This window comes from Pelodiscus sinensis, chromosome 2 (assembly GCF_049634645.1).
Source record: "Pelodiscus sinensis isolate JC-2024 chromosome 2, ASM4963464v1, whole genome shotgun sequence".
Classification (NCBI taxonomy): Eukaryota; Metazoa; Chordata; order Testudines; family Trionychidae; genus Pelodiscus; species Pelodiscus sinensis.
In genome coordinates this window covers 183,260,811-183,284,295 of record NC_134712.1, presented here as the reverse complement: position 1 = coordinate 183,284,295, position 23,485 = coordinate 183,260,811, and the positions used below count along the sequence as shown (strand labels likewise).

Genomic DNA, 23,485 nt, shown 5'->3' with positions numbered 1-23,485 from the left:
GCATCTCTTGTAACGTGTGCCCTTATAAATTTTCGTTACAGCAGGAACAGCAGCTGGCTTGCTGTGTACTTCCCTGGATCTAGCAGCTGTCCACCCAGCGTAGATCTGGAGGCAAAAACGGACAAGGGAACATATGTTCAAGGAGCAAATGGATTGCATGAATACGCTCATGGAGGATATGCAGACAGAGCGCCAGGAGAGGATCACAGAATGCCAAGAGAGGAAAGTGTGGAGGGAACTGCAGGCAAAGCAACAGGAGAGTCTCTTTGCCTCCCTGACGACAGTGATGGAGCACCTGGCTGCATTCCTGGAGAAGGCCTCCTCCCAGAACTCTGGCCACCCCAAGCAGAATAACTTTCCCTCCTTCCCCAGCTTCATAACATCCATTCCCAGGGTCTCCAAGACATGGGGGGGGGGGGGGGGGAGGGGGGAGGGGGGAGAAGGGGGAGGGCGGGAACTCAAGAGTAGCCTTAACCTTCAGGACCTCGGGAGGCAAAAGGCTATCCTCCTCATGTTTCTGAGCTGCCCACCTTTTGGGTTCCCACCATATACTTCTTTTATTTCCTGGCTGTTTTCCCTAAATAAAGACACATGATCTCTGAACAACAGTCTCTTTATTGCTTGTACTACAGGGGTGGGGTGGGGGATTACAGGCAACAGTGAATGTCAGGGACACCTTGTTGTGAGCAATGTGTATAAGTCTCAAAACTGCCCGTTCATGAAACTGTCCTTCAAAGCCTCTCTAATTTGCACTGCCTCATGCTGTGCTCTCCTTATTGCCCTGGTGTCTGGCTGCACAAACTGTCTGCCTAGGTGCTCTGTCTCAGCCCAGTCCCTCCTCTTCCCGCCAGATAACTTTCCCCATTGCTCTTGCAATGATTTTGGAGCACATAGAAGGCTGACATCATAAAGGGAATGTTGAGTTTGCTGAGCTCCAGCCCAGTCTGAGCCTGTAGTTGAACCACTCTTTACTGGGGTCCGGACTGCCTGCCTACAGCTTCATGAGCCCCGGGAACAAGGGGTAGGCTGGGTCGCCAAGGATCACTATTGGCATTCCACCTCTCTGATTCTGATTTTCCAGTCTGGGGAAAAAAGTTACAATGTGCATCTTTCTGAAGAGACAGAAGTTCCTAAAGATGTGAGAGTCATGCACCTTTCCTGACTGTCCCACGCTGATGTCAGTGAAATGGCCCTTGTGATCCACCAGTGCCTACAGCACCATGGAGAAGTACCCCCTGACGTTTATATATTCCTTGGCAAATTGGTCAGGGGCCAAGATTGGGATGGGCGTTCTGCTTATCGTCCCCTGCAGTTACGGAACTCCATTGTGGCAAAGTCATTCAATATGCTAGCCACGTTTCCCAGAGTCACAACCCTCCAAAGCAGAATGGTATTGATCGCCTTCACTACTTGTATAAAACAGCCCCCACTGTAGAATTCTCCACTCCAAATTGATTCTCAATTGACCAGTAGCTGTCTGGGGTTGCAAGCTTCCAGAGGGCTATTGACACATGCTTCTCCATGGTCAGAGTGCATCTCATTCAGGTATTCTGATGATTCAGGGCAGGGGAAAGCCATTCACAAAGTTCCAAGAAAGTGACTTTGCGCATTCGGAAGTTTTGCAACCACTGTTGATTGTCCCATATCTGTATCACAATGTGGTCTCACTAGTCTGTGCTTGTTTCATAGCACCAGAACTGGTGTTGCACTGTGTCCACAGGATTGAATGGCAAGCTGTGCTTGCATCAGCACAAGGGCTTGTGTGAACAGCGGTGCCATGCCAACCCGAGATTCATCATCCTCTTTCTGCTGGAGCGACATGTGTATGCTCTCATAGTACTGCACCATTAGGCAGATATCAGCATCATTATGGTTTGATGCAAAATGGGATTCATACTCATGCTGCTGTGGCATCTGAGCCTGCAATCAGGGCAAAAAAGGGCGCGAAAAGACTGCTTCGTGCTGATCTCAAGCAAGGGTGCATGGACTAGATGAGTGCATTATAGGACACATATTACATGAACCTGTATCCACCCGCTGCAATATTTGGTCCCAACAGGCACTGGGAGCATAACCCAGAATGTAAAGCTATCCACAGCACATTGCTCTCTGAGTCTATGGAAGGTTCCCTAATGAGGACACAGTACTTCAGACTATATTGAATTCTTCCCCCAAGTGAGGACATGGACCTTCGACTCGCAAAATCGGGTGACCAGAAAATTGACCATAAGAGATTCGACCTTATCTTGTAATGTAGACATGGCCTAAATTACAATAGGATTTCATCCCAAAAGGAGTTGTTATATTGGATTAGAGAACTTGATAATTCCCTGTTCTTGTTTGCAAGACTGTAAGCCCTTCAAAGCTGGGATCCTGTTTTCTTTTTTGTTTGTGTTGTACCTACCACAGAGGGGCTCTTATCCTGAGATCTTAGGAAGCTCTCATCATAAAAAATTTCAATCTCATTGTATTTTCTTTAAGTACAGGAGACATTCTTGCTCCTGTTTTCTCACTGGCTGCAGAGATCATAAGTAACTCGGGCTGAAAATGCATAGTTAAAAATAAAGCAGTTTGAGGAAACTATGAGAATTTGCTTGCTTTCTGGGAAATGAAATAAGAGTATAGGAACCCTTAGTGTTAAGGCCAGTTCTTTTTTAGACACCTTTTTTGAATGAAAAGGATTCTGGCTAGGACAGATGTTCATATTACTTTTTTCAAGACGGCTGAAAACACAAGCAGTGAAATGCTGCACAGTGACATAGACCTAGCAATATAAAACACAATATATACCAAGAACTTTTATATAAATAATTTAAAGAGCAAGGGAAGTGGAGAAGAAAGGGGACATACTGTGCTCTGTCAGTTTGAACAATTGTGGAGTCTGTTTCAGGGGTTGAAATTCTTTAAACCATCTCACATTGCATGCTACTACAAAATGTGTTTTCCTCCTCAATTAATAGTGTTTATGCATACATCATATTACATTGCTGCTCCAGAAACACTAATAATTTAAATTTCTGGGTTCAATTTAAGGTGTTTGCTTTTCTCACAGAAGTCCTCAATGGTTTGGTCATGTTATGTTCACTTAGGAGCCTACACCTGCTTCTCCCTGTGTCATTACCCACAATGGAGGAAAGCTGTTGGGTCTCACATTTGTTTATCTAGAGCATTCTCAGTGGAGGGCTCTCAACTCTGAAGTATGTTTCTCTTCTTGGCCTGTTTCAAGCAAAGTTTGAATCTTTTAGGACCAACAGATGTTCTCTGATTTTTTTTTTTTTTGGCTACTCTTGGGCATGTTTACTTAATGTTATTTTACACATAGCAAGAAGAATTTTGATTAGTGCACAATGTACATTTAAATAAACAAGGTCAAGAGAATGGTAGTGTTACAATTCAGCACATAATTCCAGTTTTCTTCTTATACCTGTTCAGTGTAGAGAATGAATGTTAAAGTGTCAAATGCAATATATAAGTTTTACTTATTATTTTACCTGCTTCAGCAAATTCACAAAAAGGAACTCCTGGTCTCTCTTCCTTGGAGTCTCTTGTTAGTATGTCAGCAATACGTAACGTCAATTTCTGAAGGTCACCAAAATTTTCACATCCTAGTCTCATATTAACATACAAAGTTCCCAATTTGGCCCAGTCACTTTTTTCTTTACAGTGCTGTTAAAGTCAAATAATAAATGTAAATAAGCTTGCTAAAGAACACCACATAGTTATCATTATGTATTATAACTTGAATGGTACAACTAGCAGGAACTATTAGGTGCTCAAAATCCACTTTGTACAAATTCTCCTCTTATATTCTCAAATGAATATTATAACCTTCTGAACATCTCTCTCAATGATCTCTCAACCAGCTTATAGTAAGTTGTTTTACTGCTCTTATTGTGTCTAGGTCAGATAAGAAAATTAATTCTAACTTCAATTTAAATACATTAATTCTTGTAACATCTGACTAGTCGCAAGTCATCCCCCTTTGTATTATTTTAAATGTTCATACTGTTTAATGTAATTTCTTCACAAATCTATTAGTATTTCCTCATAAATAATATCTTCCAATCCTGTTTTCTTTGTTGTTATTCTTCATGCTGTTTTATTACCAATCTTGTTTCAGTGAAAAATCCTTAACTGAAATAAAATGAGGTTCCTAACACTACTGGCAAAGAAACATTAATAGTATTACTAGGGGGCTATGCCGTCCTGTTTGCTACGCTCGCCAACCCCTCTCGAGGGTGTAGGCAAACCCAAGCTCTCCCCATGGCCACATGGGAAGGCAAGGCTATGGCTGTGCCAGCCTGGACCCCTTCTCCCTTCCGCACATCCCTGCCGTGCCAGCCCGGTCCCTTGCTCCTTCCCTGCCATCAGCCTGGACCCCTTCTCCCTCTGCCCCAAGCCCTCCTCCCCCTGCAGCCTAACCCTCTTCCCTTCCCCCGGCTGATGCTGTGGCTCAGCTCTCTCCCACTGGCGGCTGAGGGCTGGGCTGGGCCAAAACCGCAGCCGGGCCTAGCTCTCTCCACAAGACCACTGGGGGATTGGGCTGGGACAAAGCCGTGCTGTGGCCAGGCCCAGCTCTCTCCCCATAGCTGCCAGGTAGGGAGTTGGGCCAGGCTGAAGCCGCGGTACAGCCAGGCCCAGTTCTCCCCCCTGCCAGCCTCGGAGAGTTGGGCTGGGCTGAAGCTGTGGCCAGGCCTGGCTCTCTCCCCAGCCTCTGGGGGCTTGGTCCAGGCTGAGGCCAGCCCTAGCTTCTCCACCCCCAGCTGCCAAAGAGAGCCAAGGCCTCTCTCCAGGCCCCATACTCTCCTCCTGGCCACCAAGCACAGGGAAGAGGAGAGGAGGGTGGCAGAGCAGCCTAGAACTGGGAAAGAGGAGGGGGAAAGGAGGGAAGAAGCAGGAGGGATGCAAAGTGACGTGATGACCTCACTCTGTCATTCTGCAGGAAAAGTTTTACACACACCCCCCCCCCTCAGGAGGCACATACCAGGTATTTTGTTATAGTCTCATATTGCAAGTTTCTATAATCTGCTTTCCATGTCTGCTATGCATGTTCAACTTACTCAAATATTTTTCTACAATATTTCTATCACATTATCTCATTTTATATTTTTATTTAACATTGACACTTTCCAAATGTATACTATTAGAGTTGTTTATCAAACCAGCCCATCAAAATTTAAGTCTTTATTTTTCTTGTATAGCAAGCACAGTACATGTCACATGGAAGTTTCTGTATCATCTGAAAATTTGATCAAACAGCTTCACAAACTAGATACATTTATAAACAATATTTAATATCATTTCCCATAACATGCTTTCTTAAGCTCTGTTCTACTCTGAAATGTGACTTTAAAAGCGGCATTGTGTGGTTTCATGTTTAGTGAGTCTCAATTTTCATACTGCATTTACTCAGTTTTTCAAGTAAAGAGTTTCTGGAGTAATAATTTAACTTGAAAATTGAGTGAATGTCATTTAGAAAGAATTGATAAATAACAAACCTGTTGATGTATATGTGTTTAAACAAACACACTTTTCAGAGAATGATTACACTTATCTATCAGTTCTGATGCATTTACTGCCTTCTTAATGAGACTAGGTCTACAGTAGGAAATTAGGTCAGTAGAACTATGTGTAAAAAAATCTGTACGCAGTTAAACTGACCTAATTTCTGGCATATGGCAGTGCTAGGTCAACAGACAAATTCTCCTGCCAATCCAGCTACTGCCTTTTAGGCCGATGTGAAAAGCCCTCCCGTTGGCATAGGCATTGTCTTCACTGAAGTGTTACGAAAGTGTAGCTGTAGTGGTGCAGCTCTGCCATTGTAACGATTTATGTGTAGATAAGCTCTAGAAAAAGGACTGAAAGAGCAATATGGTTAGTTGAAATTAAAAACCAGACTATAACTACATAAACTGGAATGTAGCTGCCTCTTCAAATGGTTAACTATACCATTTCCTATTTGAAATACAGGAATACAGGCAGTCCCTGAGTTACACGGATCCGACTTATGTCGGATCTGTACTTACAAACGGGGCTTTTCTCGCCCCGGAGGACGCGGGCGGCGGGACTGCCCAGACGCGCCGCGGTCCCGCCGCCCGCGTCCTTCGGGGCGAGAAAAGCTGCTCCGCGTCTCCCTGGTCTGCTGGGGAGAGAAGGGGTGCAGCTAGTGCGCCCCCCTCCCCAGCAGACCAGGCTTTCTCGCGGACGCCTGTGGTAGAGCAGCTGGGGCGCTGCCGGTTGGTCCTGCAGCGCCGCTCCTCGGCGCTACTTGACCAACCCGGCACCACCCCAGCTGCTCTGCCCCAGGCGTCCTGATTCAGCCACTGCTGGTCAGTTTCAGCAGCGGCTGAATCAGGACGCCTGGGGCAGAGCAGCTGGGGTGCTGCTGGGTTGGTCCAGTAGCGCCGAGGAGCGGCGCTACTGGACCAACCCAGCAGCACCCCAGCTGCTCTGCCCCAGGCGTCCCCAAGTCAGCCACTGCTGAAACTGACCTGTGGCTGACTACAGGAAGCCTAAGGCAGAGTTGCTCTGCCCCGGGCTTCCTGGAATCAGCCGCTGATCAGTTTCAGCAGCAGCTGACTTGGGGACACCTGGGGTAGAGCAGCTGGGGTGCTGCCGGGTTGGTCCCTGCAGCGCCGAGGTGCGGCGCTGCGGGGACCTACCCGGCAGTGCCCCAGCTGCTCTGTCACAGGCGTCCAGATTCAGCTGCTGTTGAAACTGATCAGCGGCTGATTCCAGGAAGCCCAGGACAGAGAAACTCTGCCTCAGGCTTTCTGTAGTCAATCGCTGGTCAGTTTCAGTAGCGGCTGAATCTGGACGCCAGTTCCGACTTAAGTACAAATTCAACTTAAGAACAAACCTACAGTCCCTATCTTGTACGTAACCTGGGGACTGCCTGTAAAGCAATGGTGCTTGTTCCCACAACTGAAAGTGTTGTTCTTGACTCTCTGCAGTTAGCCTTATTATGCACAGATAGAATGATCACTTTTTCAACAAGAGATTATCATTTATTATTCCTGTCAATGTCCTAGTTCTGAATATTGCTCAAAATACATATATCTTGCATTATTTTTACTTTCACTGGCTTTCAAAACCAACAGATTTATATCTACTTTCTACATACATGATATATGCTTGAACTCAAAGAGGGCAATTATGCTCCTAACCAGAACCAATATTCAAAATCAATGCCCCTATCAGTTTTAACATTAAATCATCAATGTTTTAGTATTTTAATATTACCATAACCTTTTAATATAACCAAAAGTACACTGTGAAAATAAATTAGCGCTTGACATATGAAACTTCAAATTAATCAGATCATAAATACTGATTTGTTGCCATGTCCAAAAGCAATTACATTACCATTCTCCATTCCTAATACAAACTAAATACATATATTGTGCTTATATGATGCATAACCCATATGAAAAACCTGGTTTCCTACTAGAGAAGTATACCATACTGTGTGCCACACAGCATTCTTATGTTGTCATTTATCTATTACAGCACTTTTACTAATCTAGGTAGGACCTTTTTACCATTTTTTAAAATTAAAGAATGCTAACATAATGATTACTATTTATAATAGAGAAGGAAAGGAAGTTTGATAGAAAAATCATAATCAGGCACAAATTTAGTTAATTGGAAAAGTTTTCAAATCCTCACTTATGACTAAATGACTAGTATAAAAGGTCCCAGTCATTGTCGTTCTGAATGTATGGATTTGTTGTGGCATTTCTAACCCATCGTGGTAAGCACCATTTTTAAGGTGCTTAACACTGGTATTCAAGTACTTTTTAATTCTAGGATCTAGGTAGCAGATATTTAAAGATTATGGACTAATTTTTAGTTAAGAGATCTGCTTTCTGGTACAAGAATTAGGTGTTCCCCATAGGTATTTTGCATCCTCATCTTTTCCTCCCACCTTATTTTTCCTTTCATGAGAACTGCAAGATTCTTCCAACAATGAAAAAATATTTTTGTAAATGTACATCTCAAATCATTGTTTAAACATGGTTAGACTCTAGGATTCATCTTGATCTTTGGCAGCACGTAGTACTATAGTTTAGGGCCTTCTATTCTGAATGCTCTGCCTTATAGTAGGTGGGTTTTCTACCTTGGCCACACACACATTCTCCACCTCCAATAAATGTAATCTCTTAGTGCAGTGGATCCCAACCACTGGTCCATGGACCTGGCTGCTGGGTCATAGCAGCTGCTGAAGCTTAAGCCAGCTGTTCATGGTAACTGGCAGCAGTGGTGATTGATTTTGCCCAATGGCGGTGCTGAGTCTAAGGAGGCAGCAGGAAGAAGTGGAGCAGGAGATGCCTCCTTCTCCCTCCCACCCAGGTAAGATGGCAGCCCAGCCAAGGCTCCACACTCTGCCCCCTCCACCCATGGGAGCGAGACACACTTGGGGAGGGAGGGGTGCGAAAGAGGAGGGAGCGCACACTGCCAATGACTGCTCCCCCTGCCAATGCGGCAGTAACGGCTATGCTCCATAAAGGGGCAGCCTTGCTTTGGGCAGTGCAGGGGTGGGGGCAAAAGGGTGGTGGGTGAGGCTGTGGTGGGCTCATGGGGCAAGAGGGTGTTGGCATGGGCTGTAGGGGTGTCATGAAAAGGAGCTGCCATGGAGAGTCTGACTTACTTGAAGAACGAGGAACGGGTTAAGCGGAGAAGCTAAACGAATTCTTTGCTTCAGTCTTCATAGCTGAGGATATTGGGGAGATTCCCAAACCTGAGCAATTCTTTTAAGGTGACAAATCTGAGGAATTGTCCCAGATGGAGGTGCTATTAGAAGAGGTTTTGGAATAAACTGATTAACTTAACAGTGACAAGTCACCGGGACTGGATGGCATTCACCCAAGAGTTCTGAAAGAACTCAAATGGGAAATTGCAGAACTATTAACTGTGGTGTGTAATCTATCCTTTAAATCAGCTTCCGTACCTAATGATTGGAAGACAACTAACATGACACCAATATTTTAAAAGGGCTCTACAGGTGATCCTGGCAATTACAGATCAGTAAGTCTAATGTCAGTCCCAGACAAATTAGTTGAAACTATAGTAAAGAATAAAATTATCAGACACATGGATGAATATAATTTGTTGGGGGAAAGTCAACATGGTTTCTATAAAGGGAAATCATGCCTTACTAATCTGCTAGAGTTCTCTGAGGGGGTCAACAAATATGTGGACAAAGGGGAACCAGTGGATATAGTATACTTTGATTTCCAGAAAGCCTTTAACAAAGTCCCTCACCAAAGGATCTTACGTAAAGTACGTTATCACGGGATAAGAGGGAAGGTCCTTTTGTGGACTGATAACTGGTTAAAAGACAAGAAACAAAGGGTAGGAATGGTAAGTTTTCCGAGTGGAGAGAGGTAACTAGTGGAGTCCCCCAAGGGTCTATCCTGGGACCCATTCTATTCAACTTATTTATAAATGATCTAGAGAAAGGGATGAACAGTGAGGTGGCAAAATTTGCAGATGATACCAAATTGCTCAAGATAGCTAAGACCAAAGCAGACTGAAGAGCTTCAAAATGATTCCACCATACTAAGTGATTGGGCAACAAAATGGCAAATGAAATGTAATGCTGATAAATGCAAAGTAATGCATACTGGAAAACATAATCCCAACTATAGATACAATATGAGGAGGACTAATTTGGCTACAACTACTCAAGTGAGAGATCTTGGAGTCACTGTGGATGGGTCTCTGAAAACATCCACTCAGTGTGCAGCGGCAGTCAGAAAAGCAAATAGACTGTTAAGAGTAATTAAAAAAAGGGATAGACAATAAGACAGAAAATATCTTATTGCTTCTATATAAAACCATGGTATGCCCACATCTTGAATACTGTGTGAAGATGTGGTCGCCTCATCTCAAAAAAGACATATTGACTTTGGAAAAGGTTCAGAAAAGGGCAACAAAAATGATTAGGGGTTTGGAACAGGTCCCATATGGAGAGAGATTAAAAAGACTTGGACTTTTCAGCTTACAAAAGGGGAGACTAAGGGGAGGAGGGAATACGATAGAGGTCTATAAAATCATGACTAGTATGGAAAAAGTGAATAAGGAAAAGTTATTTACTTATTCCCATAATACAAAAATTAGGGGTCACCAAATGAAATTAATAGGCAGCAAGTTTAAAAACAAACAAAAGGAAGTTCTTCTTTACTCAGTGCACAGTCAACCTGTGGAATTCCTTTCCAGAGGATGCGGTGAAGGCTAGAACTTTAAAAGGGTTCAAAAAAGAGCTAGAGAGATTCATGGAGGTTAGGTCCATCAATGGCTATTAGCCAGGACCGGTAGGAATGGTATCCCTAGCCTCTGTTTCTCTGGAAGTGGGTGACAGGAGAAGGATCATGTGAGGATTACCTGTTGTGATCCCTCCCTCCCTCTGGAGTATCTGATATTGGCCACTGTCGGCCGACAGGATTCTGGGCTAGATGGACCTTTGGTCTGACCCAGTATGGCCGTTCTTATGTTCTTAAGAAACTGGAGATGCACCCAAGGGAGGGTATTAGGGCATTTATCCAATGAAATGCAGATAGGAATTTCAAACTGAGATAGGATTTTTTTCTCTCTCTTCTTTTGTTTGGAGTGAGAGCAGTTTCTCCCAGGTATGAGATCGGCTCTCCCAAGAACAGACCTCTTGAAATGTGTTGGCATGGAAAAGTTTAGATAGCCCATCACATTTTATTGTTTTCTTTGTTTGGGGGCTTGGAAATCATGTCTGAGCTGGTTAATTGTTTTTCTCTTTGTAATTAAGGATTACCACTGAGGAGTTTCCCCTGAGTCTATTTCACTCCATGGCTTTTTAACAGCCAGTCACTTACTATGCTTGTAACAATAGTTTTGTTTTTGATAATAAAAGTGTTTTCCTGTTTTGCTTTGACTGGCAGGTAGCTACTGGTTGATTCTTGTGTCCTTATGCCTACGTGGCTGATTATCCAGGAGGAGAAGTGCCCATTGTTCTGTGCGGATTCCCTCTGTTTGTTTTCACCAACTCCAAGCAAAATGAAAGTTGGAGTAAGGGGGAAGAGCTTTGCCTTAGGGAGAGGATTCCCAAGTGATCTCTTCCTTGGAAAAAGTTTTTTTTTAAATATACTTTTTGTTACTCCCTTGGGTGGTGGCAGTGTTTCCTTTTGGGTTTCAGAGAAACTGGGACCAGACAAGTTTGTCTCTGGGGAGTTAAAGAGGCAGGTTCTTACAGAGTTTATTGTTAACTGCCCCACCCCTCATCTCTACACTTGTTGTGTCAGGTTGGGGAATTGAGCTCTCACAAGGGGTCAGAGTTTAAAGTGTCAAAAGGTGTTAGGCACTGGAGAGCAAGAGGCTGAGCTGGGCCTAGGTGGACCGGCAACATATTTTTTGCATGTTCATTATTTGCATATATTTCATGTAAATAATGAAGCTGCAAACATGCAAATAAAATGTTTCCAGTCCACCAAAAGTTTGTGAATGGGTTTGCTGGTCCACGGTACGTAAAAGGTTGGGAACCACTGTCTTAATGGGTCACCCACCATAAAGAAACTGTCTGTAAGAGACCAAAGAGTCTTAAAAATTAGAACCACAATCTTGAATTGAACCTGAAGTTAAGTAGGGAGCAAATGGGACAATGGCATTTGGTTTCACTGGTCTTCCTCTACAGGAGGCAGGCAGCTGTATATTGTATGAATCAAAACTTTAAAGTGACCTTCTTCTTTAGCCCAAAGTGAAGCAAGTCAGAGTACTCAAATTGGGAGATGAAAAAGTGAAGCACAACTTACTGGTCTCCACCTCAGAGCAATGGGCACAACCTATTGCCCAGCGGAAGAGGGAAGCCATTTTTTTTTTACTGTTGCTGTGCGTGTGTGTGTCTGGGAGCACTGATCAATCCACCACAGCATTATTTTGATAACTGGTGTGCAAAACCTCAATAGCGGATGGGGAAAGAGATCTCACATAGAGAAAAACACCGAAAAGAAGAGACAGATTGAGCTTTGAGAGAACTCTTGGAAAAGTGAAGCAGTTCCAATTCACAATTCTTTTTAGATATATTAGACAGGAATGACTTAGTCCTGCTTGGTACTTCATCATCTATTCCAGCTACCTTATATAGGCGAGGCCATTCCAAACAATGCTGTAAAATCAGCAGCTGCCCTGCCCTACCTTACCTGATGTTGGCTGAAATGCTTGTACAGTAAGTACTCTCAATTCTCCTGATCAGTATAAAGGTGCTTCATGCTGATTAAGTGCTACAGAGTATCAGTAACTTGAGTCCCTCAAAACAGAAGAGATTCTGATTCTTCATGAAATCAGCTGACACACATTAAAGGTTCTTTCCTCCTATTTAACAAGAAACCTCTCTCTACTATTTTCTTAAATTCTTGCTCAAATGCACACTAAATTTGGGGACAGTTTTTTAAAAACCACAATATTGCTGCTAGAGCAAATAACGTAAACACTACACAATAAAATTCTTATTAATAAGAAAAATAATCACACTGATTCTATTATTTACAAATTATTAACATTATAACTCCAAATAGGCCCTTTTGGGAATCATTTTTTGCACAAAACATGAATCCTATTAACTATAAGTGAATATAGAATCACAAAATACTAGAACTGGAATGGAACTTGAGAAGTCATTGAGTCGAGTCCCGTGTCCTTACAGCAGTACCAAGCACCGTCTAGACTATACCTGAAAGATGTCTGTCTAACCTGCTCTTAAATATCTCCAGAGATGAAGATTCCACAACCTCTTTAAGGCAATTTATTCTAGTGTTTAATCACCCTGACAGTTAGAAACTTTTTCCTAATGTCCAACCTAAACCTTTCTTGCTGCAGTTTAAGCCCATTGCTTCTTGTCCTATCCTCAGAGACCAAGGAAAACAAGTTTTCTCCCTCCTCCTTGTGACACCCTTTTAGATACTTGAAAACCACTATCATGTCTCCTCTCAGTCTTCTCCTTTCCAAACTAAAGAAGTCTAATACTTTCAGTCTTCCCCCATAGCTCATGTACTCTAGACCTTTAATCATTCCTGCTGCTCTTCTTTGCACCTTCTCCAATTTCTCCACCGCTTTCTTGAAATGTGGTGACCAGAACACTTCTCATGTCTCGCTCACAACACTCCTGTTAATGCATCCCAGAATCATGTTTGCTTTTATTTATATATATATAAATTAATTTATTTTCCTGGTAGCACCATAATCTGAGCTCTTAGCACTAAATAACAAAGGTTTTGTAGAACTTTAAATATTTGTTTGAAGGTACTTGAATCTGAATCCTGGTATTGTCAGACAAAGTTCTCAGTTTACATTAACAGTTTGCTTACTCAAAGAAATATAGTACAAAATCTCAAGTAATTTAAGACATGTATAAACAATCTACAAATATGCACAAAATTAAAGCCACATTGACACATCACTTTCTAATAAAGATGGTCTTATTATGTGTTGGTAGTCATCCTAGTCTACAATTTTGCTTTACAAGAATAAGAAAATGTTTCTTTAAACAGTCTTTGAAGTAAAAGTAACTAACATTCCTTTATGACTGACAACCCTTTGTTGCACTCTATGGCTTTAAAGGTATAAAGCTAGCTATTACTCTTGAAATAAAAATAGAAACTGAGTAAGTACTATATGTTTTGTATCGTTAGTTCTGAAATCTATTTCCAAAAACTAAATATTCATACTGTACCTGAATTTCAGCTAGTGCCAAATTTAAGTCACAAAGCCAGTTCTTTTTAAACTGTCTTGCCTGAAATCTTCAACAAGAGAAAACTATTAATTATAGTTATCTATTAAGATTATAATACTTTGTATTATCATTAAAGAAAATAGCAGTGTTTTCAATCCTACATCATTACCTAAGTCCCCAGCATCCAAGCTTAAATACACCACTCAAGAGGGAAAAGCAATATGTATTTAAATAATATTAAGAATGTCATTTGTGCTTCAGTAGTGTACTATTCTAATGAATACTATACAAATAATTTTCAATATTTTACTAGACTACATTTACTATTTCTCAAATATTAATCTAGTGAGAAAATTATTTCCACAGAAAAAGGCACTAACTTGTAATAGAGAAGATTTATCTCAATGTGAGGATCAGTGAAATGGCAGTGACAATACGAAATGTGAGTCTCATATATCCCATTAAGTTCTATAACAATCTCAAATTACATCAGATTACATGAGAAAGTGTGATCTAGTGAACAGAGAAGCATGTTTCTAAGAGATTTTTTTCTGGCTCTGCGTCTGACATTGTGACACATTGCACGGCATAACTAATTGTACATCAACTTCCTGATAAGTAAAAATGATACAACCAACCCCATACATGTGTTGTAAGTAACGTAAAACACCATGTTCACTAGATGACTTGCTCAGGGTCACAGAAATTTGTGCATTCTATTCCCAGCTATGCTAATCAGATTTAATAATCATGAATGCTATGGAAAAGCTAATAAATAAATGAAGCAAAAATCCTGGTCTTCTAATTCTCAATACTTAGTGTTAGCATTCTCCATTAAATTGGAAACCCCATTACATTCAATTGGAAACTCCATTACATTATTGCTGAATAATTAAACTTCTAATTTTTGTAGAAAATGTATAAATATGCACCTTTTCACCATGCTTTCTAATTAGCAACAAGCCAATGTTCTTTACATAATTTTTTATTAAACAAAATCCAGAAGAAACCGTTAAATATATTTTGCACATTAACTGAAAATAATCTCCACAGCTAAATACACACCTTGATTTTATGTTCAAAATAACATTCATTTCTTGACTGGAAACTTGCAGTTGGTGAAGGAATTTAATAATACGGTTAAAATGTTCAAGCTCAAGAACCATCCCAGCATCAAAAACCTGTAGTATCAAAAGAAAATAATGCAGATGTACATACAAATTACAATTTCTAAAATCTTTCAAAAACCAAGTGGCAAACACAATGGAGGACATAATATATAACATGAGAAATATAAGTAGGAGAGATTTTTAAAAAATAAGAGAGAAAGAAAAACCTTTACAAAGGGCCTTGCTACAACATCAAAATAAAGATACTTGTTTCAATTCAATCTTTAAAATTTCATTGTCAGGATTTTAAAAATAAGCAAGAAGTTTTTGTGAAACTTCCACACATAAGGAGATAATGGGAAAAAAGTCATACCTTACAAAAGATATCTATTAATGTAGGCACAGCATCTCTTATATTCATGGCAGCTACATGCTCAAACACCTTCAGAAATATATCAACAGCTGGCTAAAAATATAAAATACAGTATTAAAAATATCTTAATAATTTATTCGTCTCCTATAGATATTTTAGAGTTTTCATACTAGTAGTTTATGTTGCCTTATGTAGAATTTTGTTTTTCAAACTTGGCCCATGTAAACAAAATAGATAATTATGGTCCCATAACTTTCAAGCTTTCAAATGTTTCATGATCACTTACCAGCATTTTAATCATTACAGCAACATTTAACAACAGAAATACTTCTTTCAACAAATAACACTTGAGCAAAGAAATGAGAAGATCATTCAGTACTTGTGAATCAAAATGCACACCAGGAGTAACTTCTCTGTAGTAACTGATAAATATCTGGACTGAAAAAAAAATCAAATGAAAGAGTCAATTCTGTTCTAAGATATCTGACATTCTTAGGTATTTAAACAACTTATTTCCTGAAACAAAAGTTATTTCTTAATAAAGGCACTATATTAAAATACAAAAGTGAGAACAAAATATTTTGTGATAAAATCTGATAGTTGCAGTAACAGAAGCAGATTGACATATATTCCTGAATTATCCATAATATAGATACTGTAAAAGGATAAGCAGAGCCCATACTATTCTGCCACACAGATGAGCTGATACCATGAACTCCAGATCCCTTTAGAGAAAGTACAGTTCAATCTCCATATCCATTTAGTAACTAGCAACTCTGCTGAGATGGAGAAAGATAGGATGCAAACTGTGATGGTGTTTGTTATGTCAACATCTGTCTACTGATTGGATCTATTTCACAGAGGCCACACAATTGTCAGACAGCAATCACTTTTTGTCAATCCCTAGGTCGGGTATTAATTGGATAGAATACTAGAGATGAAAAGATCCGTATCTATTATCAATCCTCAGAGGCACTCAACTTCCCTCATCATATCTGCATTGAATCACAGAAACTGGCAATGAAAAATATATTACTAGAAGATTTATTACTATTATATAGTAAATTTAGTCTAGCTTCACTGGAAATGCGGGGAATCTGACTAGAGCACTTTTTCCAGTCTGGTTTAAAATGTCCCAAACAAAATGGCATTCAGTGACACTTCCCAGTTTCAGTGCATTCAACCTGACATTAAGTTAAGTGTTTCTCCGCGAGAAAACAAACTTAAAGTCAGACTTCCATGTAAATACTTTGCATTTACTATTGAAAGATTGTTAAAAATGATACAGAACAATTGACAGTGCATATGGTGCCTCAAACTACATTTGGCATATATGGTTAGTCTTGCTGTTTCCCAGTATAGTCAATCTCCTCTTGTTTGCATGAGCCTTCTACATAGAAATAGGAAAGAGAAAAAAATTTAAAATGAGACAATGATTTATTCCACCAAAATTAGCAGCGACTTAGAAGCATTATATTCCCTGCATCTGCTTAAAAAAAAAACTAACTAGATTTTAAGTTGAATTTGAACCCATTATTTCCAGTTATAAAACTCCTGTTTCTTGTGTACCAATCTACTGTTGTAAGCCTGCAACTGAACAATGTGAGTAGATCCTTATGCAGGCAGAGAATTCCACTGATGACAACAGAGCTCTGTATGCACACATAGGTGTGTCAAATATGGATCTGATTGCAGGATCAGGACTTAAAATTGCTGTCACTCCTTGCCATTTGCACCCTTCAAATACCTATACAGTGTTATATTCTTCATACCTTTTCAGAAGGCACACCGTATATATTTAACTCTTTTAGAAATTCATTCATTCAATCATTTTTATCCCTATTTTTTAAACTCCCTGTAGTAATGCTATATCTGGAAATCAAATACTAAAACACCTTAATCATAACTGTATGGGCAGAGTTAAAGCTTTCTGGGTGTCTTAACTGCATTTTTTAAAATCTTAGCATATTTGAATTTCTTTTAAATACAATTGTAATTATGAATTTCCTAGATTTATCATGCTTGGCTTTGGAATGATTACAATATCTCCTTAATACTTTTTATCTTTGAGTACTGATACATATTCTCATTGAAACTTCATCTTAGTATAGTTAGTCTGGGAATATGTTTAGGACCACATATAGCCACTCTACAGCACAACTCCCAAATCCAAACAGGATTGCACAAAAAATAACAGCTCATGATTCTCATTAACTAGTATCTAACATTACTCATTGTTATTTTACCCTGACTAATCTCTCTGCTCATGACTTCTCTCATGTGCTCCCTTTAGAATTGCCATATTATACATTCGTTTTCTGTTATATCATACCTGCACGTTGTAGCAAACTTGGTTCATTGATATTTATATACGTCTTAAGTATGGCCATGCAAATCTACAAAAACATAAGCAGAATCCATTACAATACATCAAATTGTATTTCAAAATATTAGTAGTCTGAATGTGAATTTTATATTGCAAGTAAGCAAATATATGTAGATAGTATTATGAGCTTTCATGGGCACAACCAACTTCTTTAGACAAATGGAGCAAGAGGCACAGAGACACAAAATTTATTTGTCCCTCTCTGCCTCTTGCTCCATTCATCTGAAGTGGGTTGTACCCACAAAAGTTCACGATACTATCTATATTTTTTTGTCTGTCTCTAGGGGTGTGTCTAGACTACATGCCTCCTTCGACGGAGGCGTGTAGATTAGCCAGATCGGAAGAGGGAAATGAAGCCGCGATTAAAATAATCGCGGCTTCATTTAAATTTAAATGGCTGCCCCGATCTGCCGATCAGCTGTTTGTCGGCAGATCGGGGCAGTCTGGACGCAACGCGCCGACAAAGAAGCCTTTCTTCATCGGCACAGGTAAGCCTCGTGAAACCAGGTTTACCTGTGCCGATGAAGAAAGGCTTCTTTGTCGGTGCATCGCGTCCAGACTGCCCCGATCTGCCGACAAACAGCTGATCGGCAGATCGGGGCAGCCATTTAAATTTAAATGAAGCCGCGATTATTTTAATCGCGGCTTCATTTCCCTCTTCCGATCTGGCTAATCTACATGCCTCCGTCGAAGGAGGCATGTAGTCTAGACACACCCTAAGGTGCTGCAGGATAACTCATTTTTAAAGTTTTGTATATGTGTATAAACAGACCCACATCGGATATCTGCATCAAGCAGGACAAAAGATTGGAAATAAAGTATTAGCCAGAGTTCACTAAAAGGTGAAAGCAGGCATTCAGGAAAGGGAACAGACAAGGGTAAAAAAACAAAAGTGTGGAATCAAAATATGTACAGAGACCCCCCCAAGTCATAAGGATGTCCAGAAAATAAAACAGAGTAATGTACATATTACTTTGTATTCCCATAAAGCAACACAAGGCCAGGCATGTAAGAGAACTTAAGAAAATTGACCCAAAGTTATTTCATTACAGACAAACGCTAGTGATAAACATCCTTTCAAATTAAATCATTTTATAAGATTAAAATTAGGTGTTAAAATATTTTATTAAAAATTTCCTTTGAAGATGAAATGCTTTAAAACATTGAAGAATTTAGCTTTGCAATTGAACTATTTCAGCAAATAGCCAGACTGAAAATATATAGTATTCTATCAAATATAGAAACTAAAGTGATTTTTTTTTTTTTTTTGGCTGTATCCTTCATTTACTCGAGTGTAACTTTTAGGAACTATAAGTAACGAAAAATAGTTTAAGTTTGAAGTTGATCTGTCTCTTCCACTAACTTATCCAGTGTGACACAGTAAGCGAGTTCATACTAGAACGTGAAGTCTGACTTACCTTAAAAAAAATTAGTATTTGCAGATCAGCAAAGCTGATCATCAAAGAACCAGACAAACATAAGATTTTAAAGTTTCAGTATTCTGATTTATTATAAATAGAAAAGATGAAAAACATCAAAATAGTTTGTATTTAATTTTTTTAGTAGAAATCAGTATCGCCTATTGTTTAAATGAGGTATACAAACTTTGCTTTTGGAAAAAATTCATATGGGATGTCACTTGGGATAAGCCAATTTAAGCCAACCTAAAAACCCAGGTGGCTGAGGGCATTTTAAACAAATTTTAGCACCAGTGGAAAGTATGTACATTAATCTACTTTCTTTTGGAATCTATTTTCCTCCTCCTTTGGAATGACTCCTAAAAGTACCAGGAATGCATGTAGAGCCATCGTGATTGAAATGTAGCCGTGTTAGTCTGGTGTAGCTGAAACAAAATACAGGACTATGTAGCACTTTAAAGACTAACAAGATGGTTTATTAGATGATGAGCTTTCGTGGGCCAGACCCACTTCCTCAGATCAAATAGTGGAAGAAGATAGTCACAACCATATATACCAAAGGATACAATTAAAAAAAAGTGAACACATATGAAAAGGACAAATCACATTTCAGAACAGAAGAGGGATGGGGGGGGGGGGGAAGGAAGGTAGATGTCTGTGAGCTAATGGTATTAGAGGTGATAATTGGGGAAGCTATCTTTGTAATTGGTAAGGTAATTGGGGTCTTTTGTTCAGCCCCCCGCGGAGAGTGTCAAGCTATCATTGTTCCAAATATTAGTGAAAATCCAGTTGCAGAAAGGTTTAATTATTGGACAACTCTACATTAGATGCATAAGAGAGTCTAATTGTGAGCCTCATTTCCAGCTTGTATGAAACTTTCTTTGATTTAACAGTCTCAATGTAAAAGGGGTTTAAATGAACCTATGGACCATGTAAAAATGGGAAAGTCTAACTCTGGAGTTGATTGTAATAGATTTAGATGGGAGAGGATATATAAACTTAAATTTCTATGGGGAATTTAGTCCAAGCTGGCCTCTATGACAGTCTTATTAAATGATGGGGAAAGACAGTAGCTTTTGGCACCTGAAAATGAAATAAAATTTAAAGTTCTTTATTCTTGTATGAAAGTGTTCTAATTGAGTCATTAATTTGTAGAAAGCAGCCAGTTATAGAAAGAGCCACATCAGCTATAATTAAAAAAAGTTGACAAGATATACTTTTCCATGTATGAGTAATTTTGATTAGCTCAATATACAGTATTCCACAAGAAGTTTAATGACAACACTAGATTCTAGTCTAGGAGCTGCTTTAGCCATCAGCAATTAAAGTCAGTAACATTTAAAAATCAGAGTGCAACAATCTTTCAATCTGAAGTGGCACTGGAAATCATGCTGCTAATTAAAGGCTCCCATTGATTCCACATATAAGTTCCCTTATATACGTCTTAATTTTATGAAAAAGAAGCCAACATAATTGTTCTTCATATGGGAACAGCTGATTAGTTTGAGCAGAACTCCAGGGATCACCACTTATCACCATATATACAATAATCCACTGCATTAAACAAATCAGCAGCAATATATATATACTTTAATTTAAGGCACTTAATATTAGGAGGAGAATTGAAGGAAGACTGTGTTAGACTGAGGCTTTCGTAGTTTATATTCACTGTGTTTTCATTTGTGGATTGATATAGATGACCATAACAAGGAGGACAGAATAATAAGGGCAGCAAAAGTAATTTGCAGGAGACATTTATTTTAAATGGATGCAAAATATAGATCCAGTGATGTTACTGGGCAAGATGAAAAAGGGCACAACAGGCAAAAGTCAGGAAACAGTTCTTAAAGTATAAGTCAAAGAAAACCAACAATCATATTTCTAATGACAATCTTATGTTTCAAAAGCTACATTGTTCATATGTGTACATTTTTATGTGACTATAATGGAAAACAGCCATTGCATGCCAGAGTTTTAAGTGGCGTGTAGGCTAAAATTAGGTATCATAGAAATTTCTGTACAAAGAATAGATAGGCACAAAGAGGAGTTTACTTGTAACAACTGTTCTCAGTAGATACAGGCAGTCCCCGGGTTACGTACAAGATAGGGACTGTAGGTTTATTCTTAAGTTGAATCTGTATGTAAGTCGGAACTGGCGTCAGCCACTGCTGAAACTGATCAGTTTCAACCGCGGCTGAATCTGGACGCCAGTTCTGACTTACATACAAATTCAACTTAAGAAACCCAGGCGTCCCCAAGTCAGCTGCTGCTGAAACTGATCAGCAGCTGATTCCAGGAAGCCTGGGGCAGAGCAACTCTGCCTCGGGCTTCCTGTAGTCAGCCGCTGGTCAGTTTCAGCAGCGGCTGACTTGGGGACGCCTGGGGCAGAGCAGCTGGGGTGCTGCTGGGTTGCTCCAGTAGTGCGGCTCTTCGGCACTACTGGAGCAACCCAGCAGCACCCCAGCTGCTCTGCCTCAGGAGTCCTGATTCAGCCGCTACTATTCAGCCGCTGCTGAAACTGACCAGCAGCAGCTGAATCAGGACTCCTGGGGCAGAGCAGCTGGGGTGCTGCCGGGTTGGTCCGGAGCAGCGCTGCGGGACCAACCCGGCAGCCCCCAGCTGCTCTACCCCAGGGGTAGGCAAGAAAAGCCTGGTCTGCTGGGGGGGGGGGGGCACTAGCTGCACCCCCCCCCCCCCCCCCAGCAGACCAGGGAGACGGGGGTGGGGACGCCCAAGTCCTCCACGGCTTTGCTCCGTCTCCCTGGTCTGCTGACCTGGGAGACACGGAGCAAAGCGGGAGCACGCGGGCAGCTGGTCAGACCAAGGAGACGGGGAGCAAAGCCTTGGAGCACGCCCACAGCGAGACAGCCCGGGCGCGCTTGAGCTGTCCCCCTGCGGGCGTGCTCCACGGCTTTGCTCCCCGTCTCCCTGGTCTGCAGGGAGACGGGGAGCAAAGCCTTGGAGCACGCCTGCAGCGGGACAGCCCAGGCGCGCTGGGCCTGTCCCGCCACCGGTTTCCCCCGCGGCTTTGCGAAGCCGCGGAGTGGCTGGGGCTGGGAAGCCGGCGGCGGGACAGCCCAGGCATGCCTGGGCTGCCCCGCAGCCCCAGCCCCTCCGCTGCTTTGCTCCGCGTCTTCCTGGTCTGCAGACCAGGGAGAGACGGAGCAGCTTTTCTCGCCCCGGAGTACACGGGCGGTGGGACCGCGAGGTCCCGCAGTCCGTGCGCTCCGGGGCGAGAAAAGCTGCGTTCGTAACTGCGGATCCGACATAAGTCGGATCCGCGTAAGTCGGAGACTGCCTGTATTAACACATTAATATTTTGATCAATGCACACAAACCGAACTGGACTGTTTAGTATAAAGCTCTTAGCAATTAAAATATCATCAACAGGTGGTATGCATGTAGTGTGCCCAATGAACTTTCAGTCAGTCAATCTGCTTCTTTTCTAGCAATTCAAACAAAAATGAAGAAAAAAGTCCTTCGTGACTGAGAGCTATTAAGATTAAAAAGGCATTTTTTGCTTAGTGATTTTTCTCCTAATATCAAGGTGAGCTTTTCCTTTTGTCCCACTGAACATTAGTCCACACCAGATGTATTGCTAGAGACATATTAATGTCTACTCTACTTGGAGGTCTTGCCCTAGACAATGCTTCTAAGACAGTAATATATTGATAAGACTGTGCATTCCATTACATATATTAAAAAAACCTTAATCCTGTATCTGTTACATTTTGCAGACAATGGAACAGGTCAAATGAGGCTAACATTATCCATCCAGAACCAATAATTAGCCAACTGAAGAAAATATCTGGCAAGCACATTTATCTCCCCTTAAGGCCAGCTTAATTACTGGTAGCAGCAGGATTTTAACAGCAATGAGACCTCAAATAAGTATCTAAACAAAAGTGTAGCCAGGAAAGTGGGCTGCACGATATGCAGTAGCTTTCTGCCAATTTCTGCTGAAGTCCATATGTTTAGAAAAATGTATTGACAGACGACTAAGGTAACCAATTCACAAATCTCTGAGGCATAAGACTTTCTTACACAAAATAAGAGTAATCTTGTTTGATTCAAGAGTCTTAATAATCTTTACAATTCTAAGCTTTGATACAGAGTTTTAACCATTAAATGAAGAACTTTTCAATTTCAATCTTTTTAACAGATGACTGACAAGCTGAAAAGAGGATCTACCTTCTCTGGGTTTGTCCTAACTGCCCTTCATGCAATGACAATCTTTTCCCATAGCAAATGTTTTGTAACAAAAGAAGGAATCTTTTTAACTTGATAGAAAAGTAAAATAGTACAGATACACGAGGAGTACCGGTAGTTCGGAATAGGACCCTAGTCCAAACTACCTAGTTCGAGCCCCGTGTAGCCGCGCTACACGGGGTTCGAAGCAGCGGGGATTTAAAAATGGCGGCTCCCCGCTTATGCTAATGAAGCCCGGGAAATTCAAATCCCGGGCTTCATTAGCAAGTGCGGTATGCATACATTACCCCGCTA

The 23,485-nt window shown here is 40.9% G+C and overlaps 1 protein-coding gene across 6 annotated transcripts in view; it reads right to left on the bottom strand.

Moving 5' to 3' along the window:
* Positions 1-23,485, bottom strand: part of TOPAZ1 (testis and ovary specific TOPAZ 1) — a 141,524-nt gene that overhangs the window by 58,536 nt on the left and 59,503 nt on the right. For all 6 annotated transcript variants that reach the window (XM_025190288.2, XM_025190286.2, XM_025190283.2 and 3 more), the window contains 6 exons: positions 17,511-17,574; positions 15,465-15,616; positions 15,179-15,271; positions 14,762-14,877; positions 13,697-13,763; positions 3,492-3,666 (listed from right to left, as the gene is read on the bottom strand). In XM_025190288.2, coding sequence (XP_025046073.2) covers positions 3,492-3,666; positions 13,697-13,763; positions 14,762-14,877; positions 15,179-15,271; positions 15,465-15,616; positions 17,511-17,574 — 667 coding nt within the window. The remainder of the gene's footprint in view (positions 1-3,491; positions 3,667-13,696; positions 13,764-14,761; positions 14,878-15,178; positions 15,272-15,464; positions 15,617-17,510; positions 17,575-23,485) is intronic.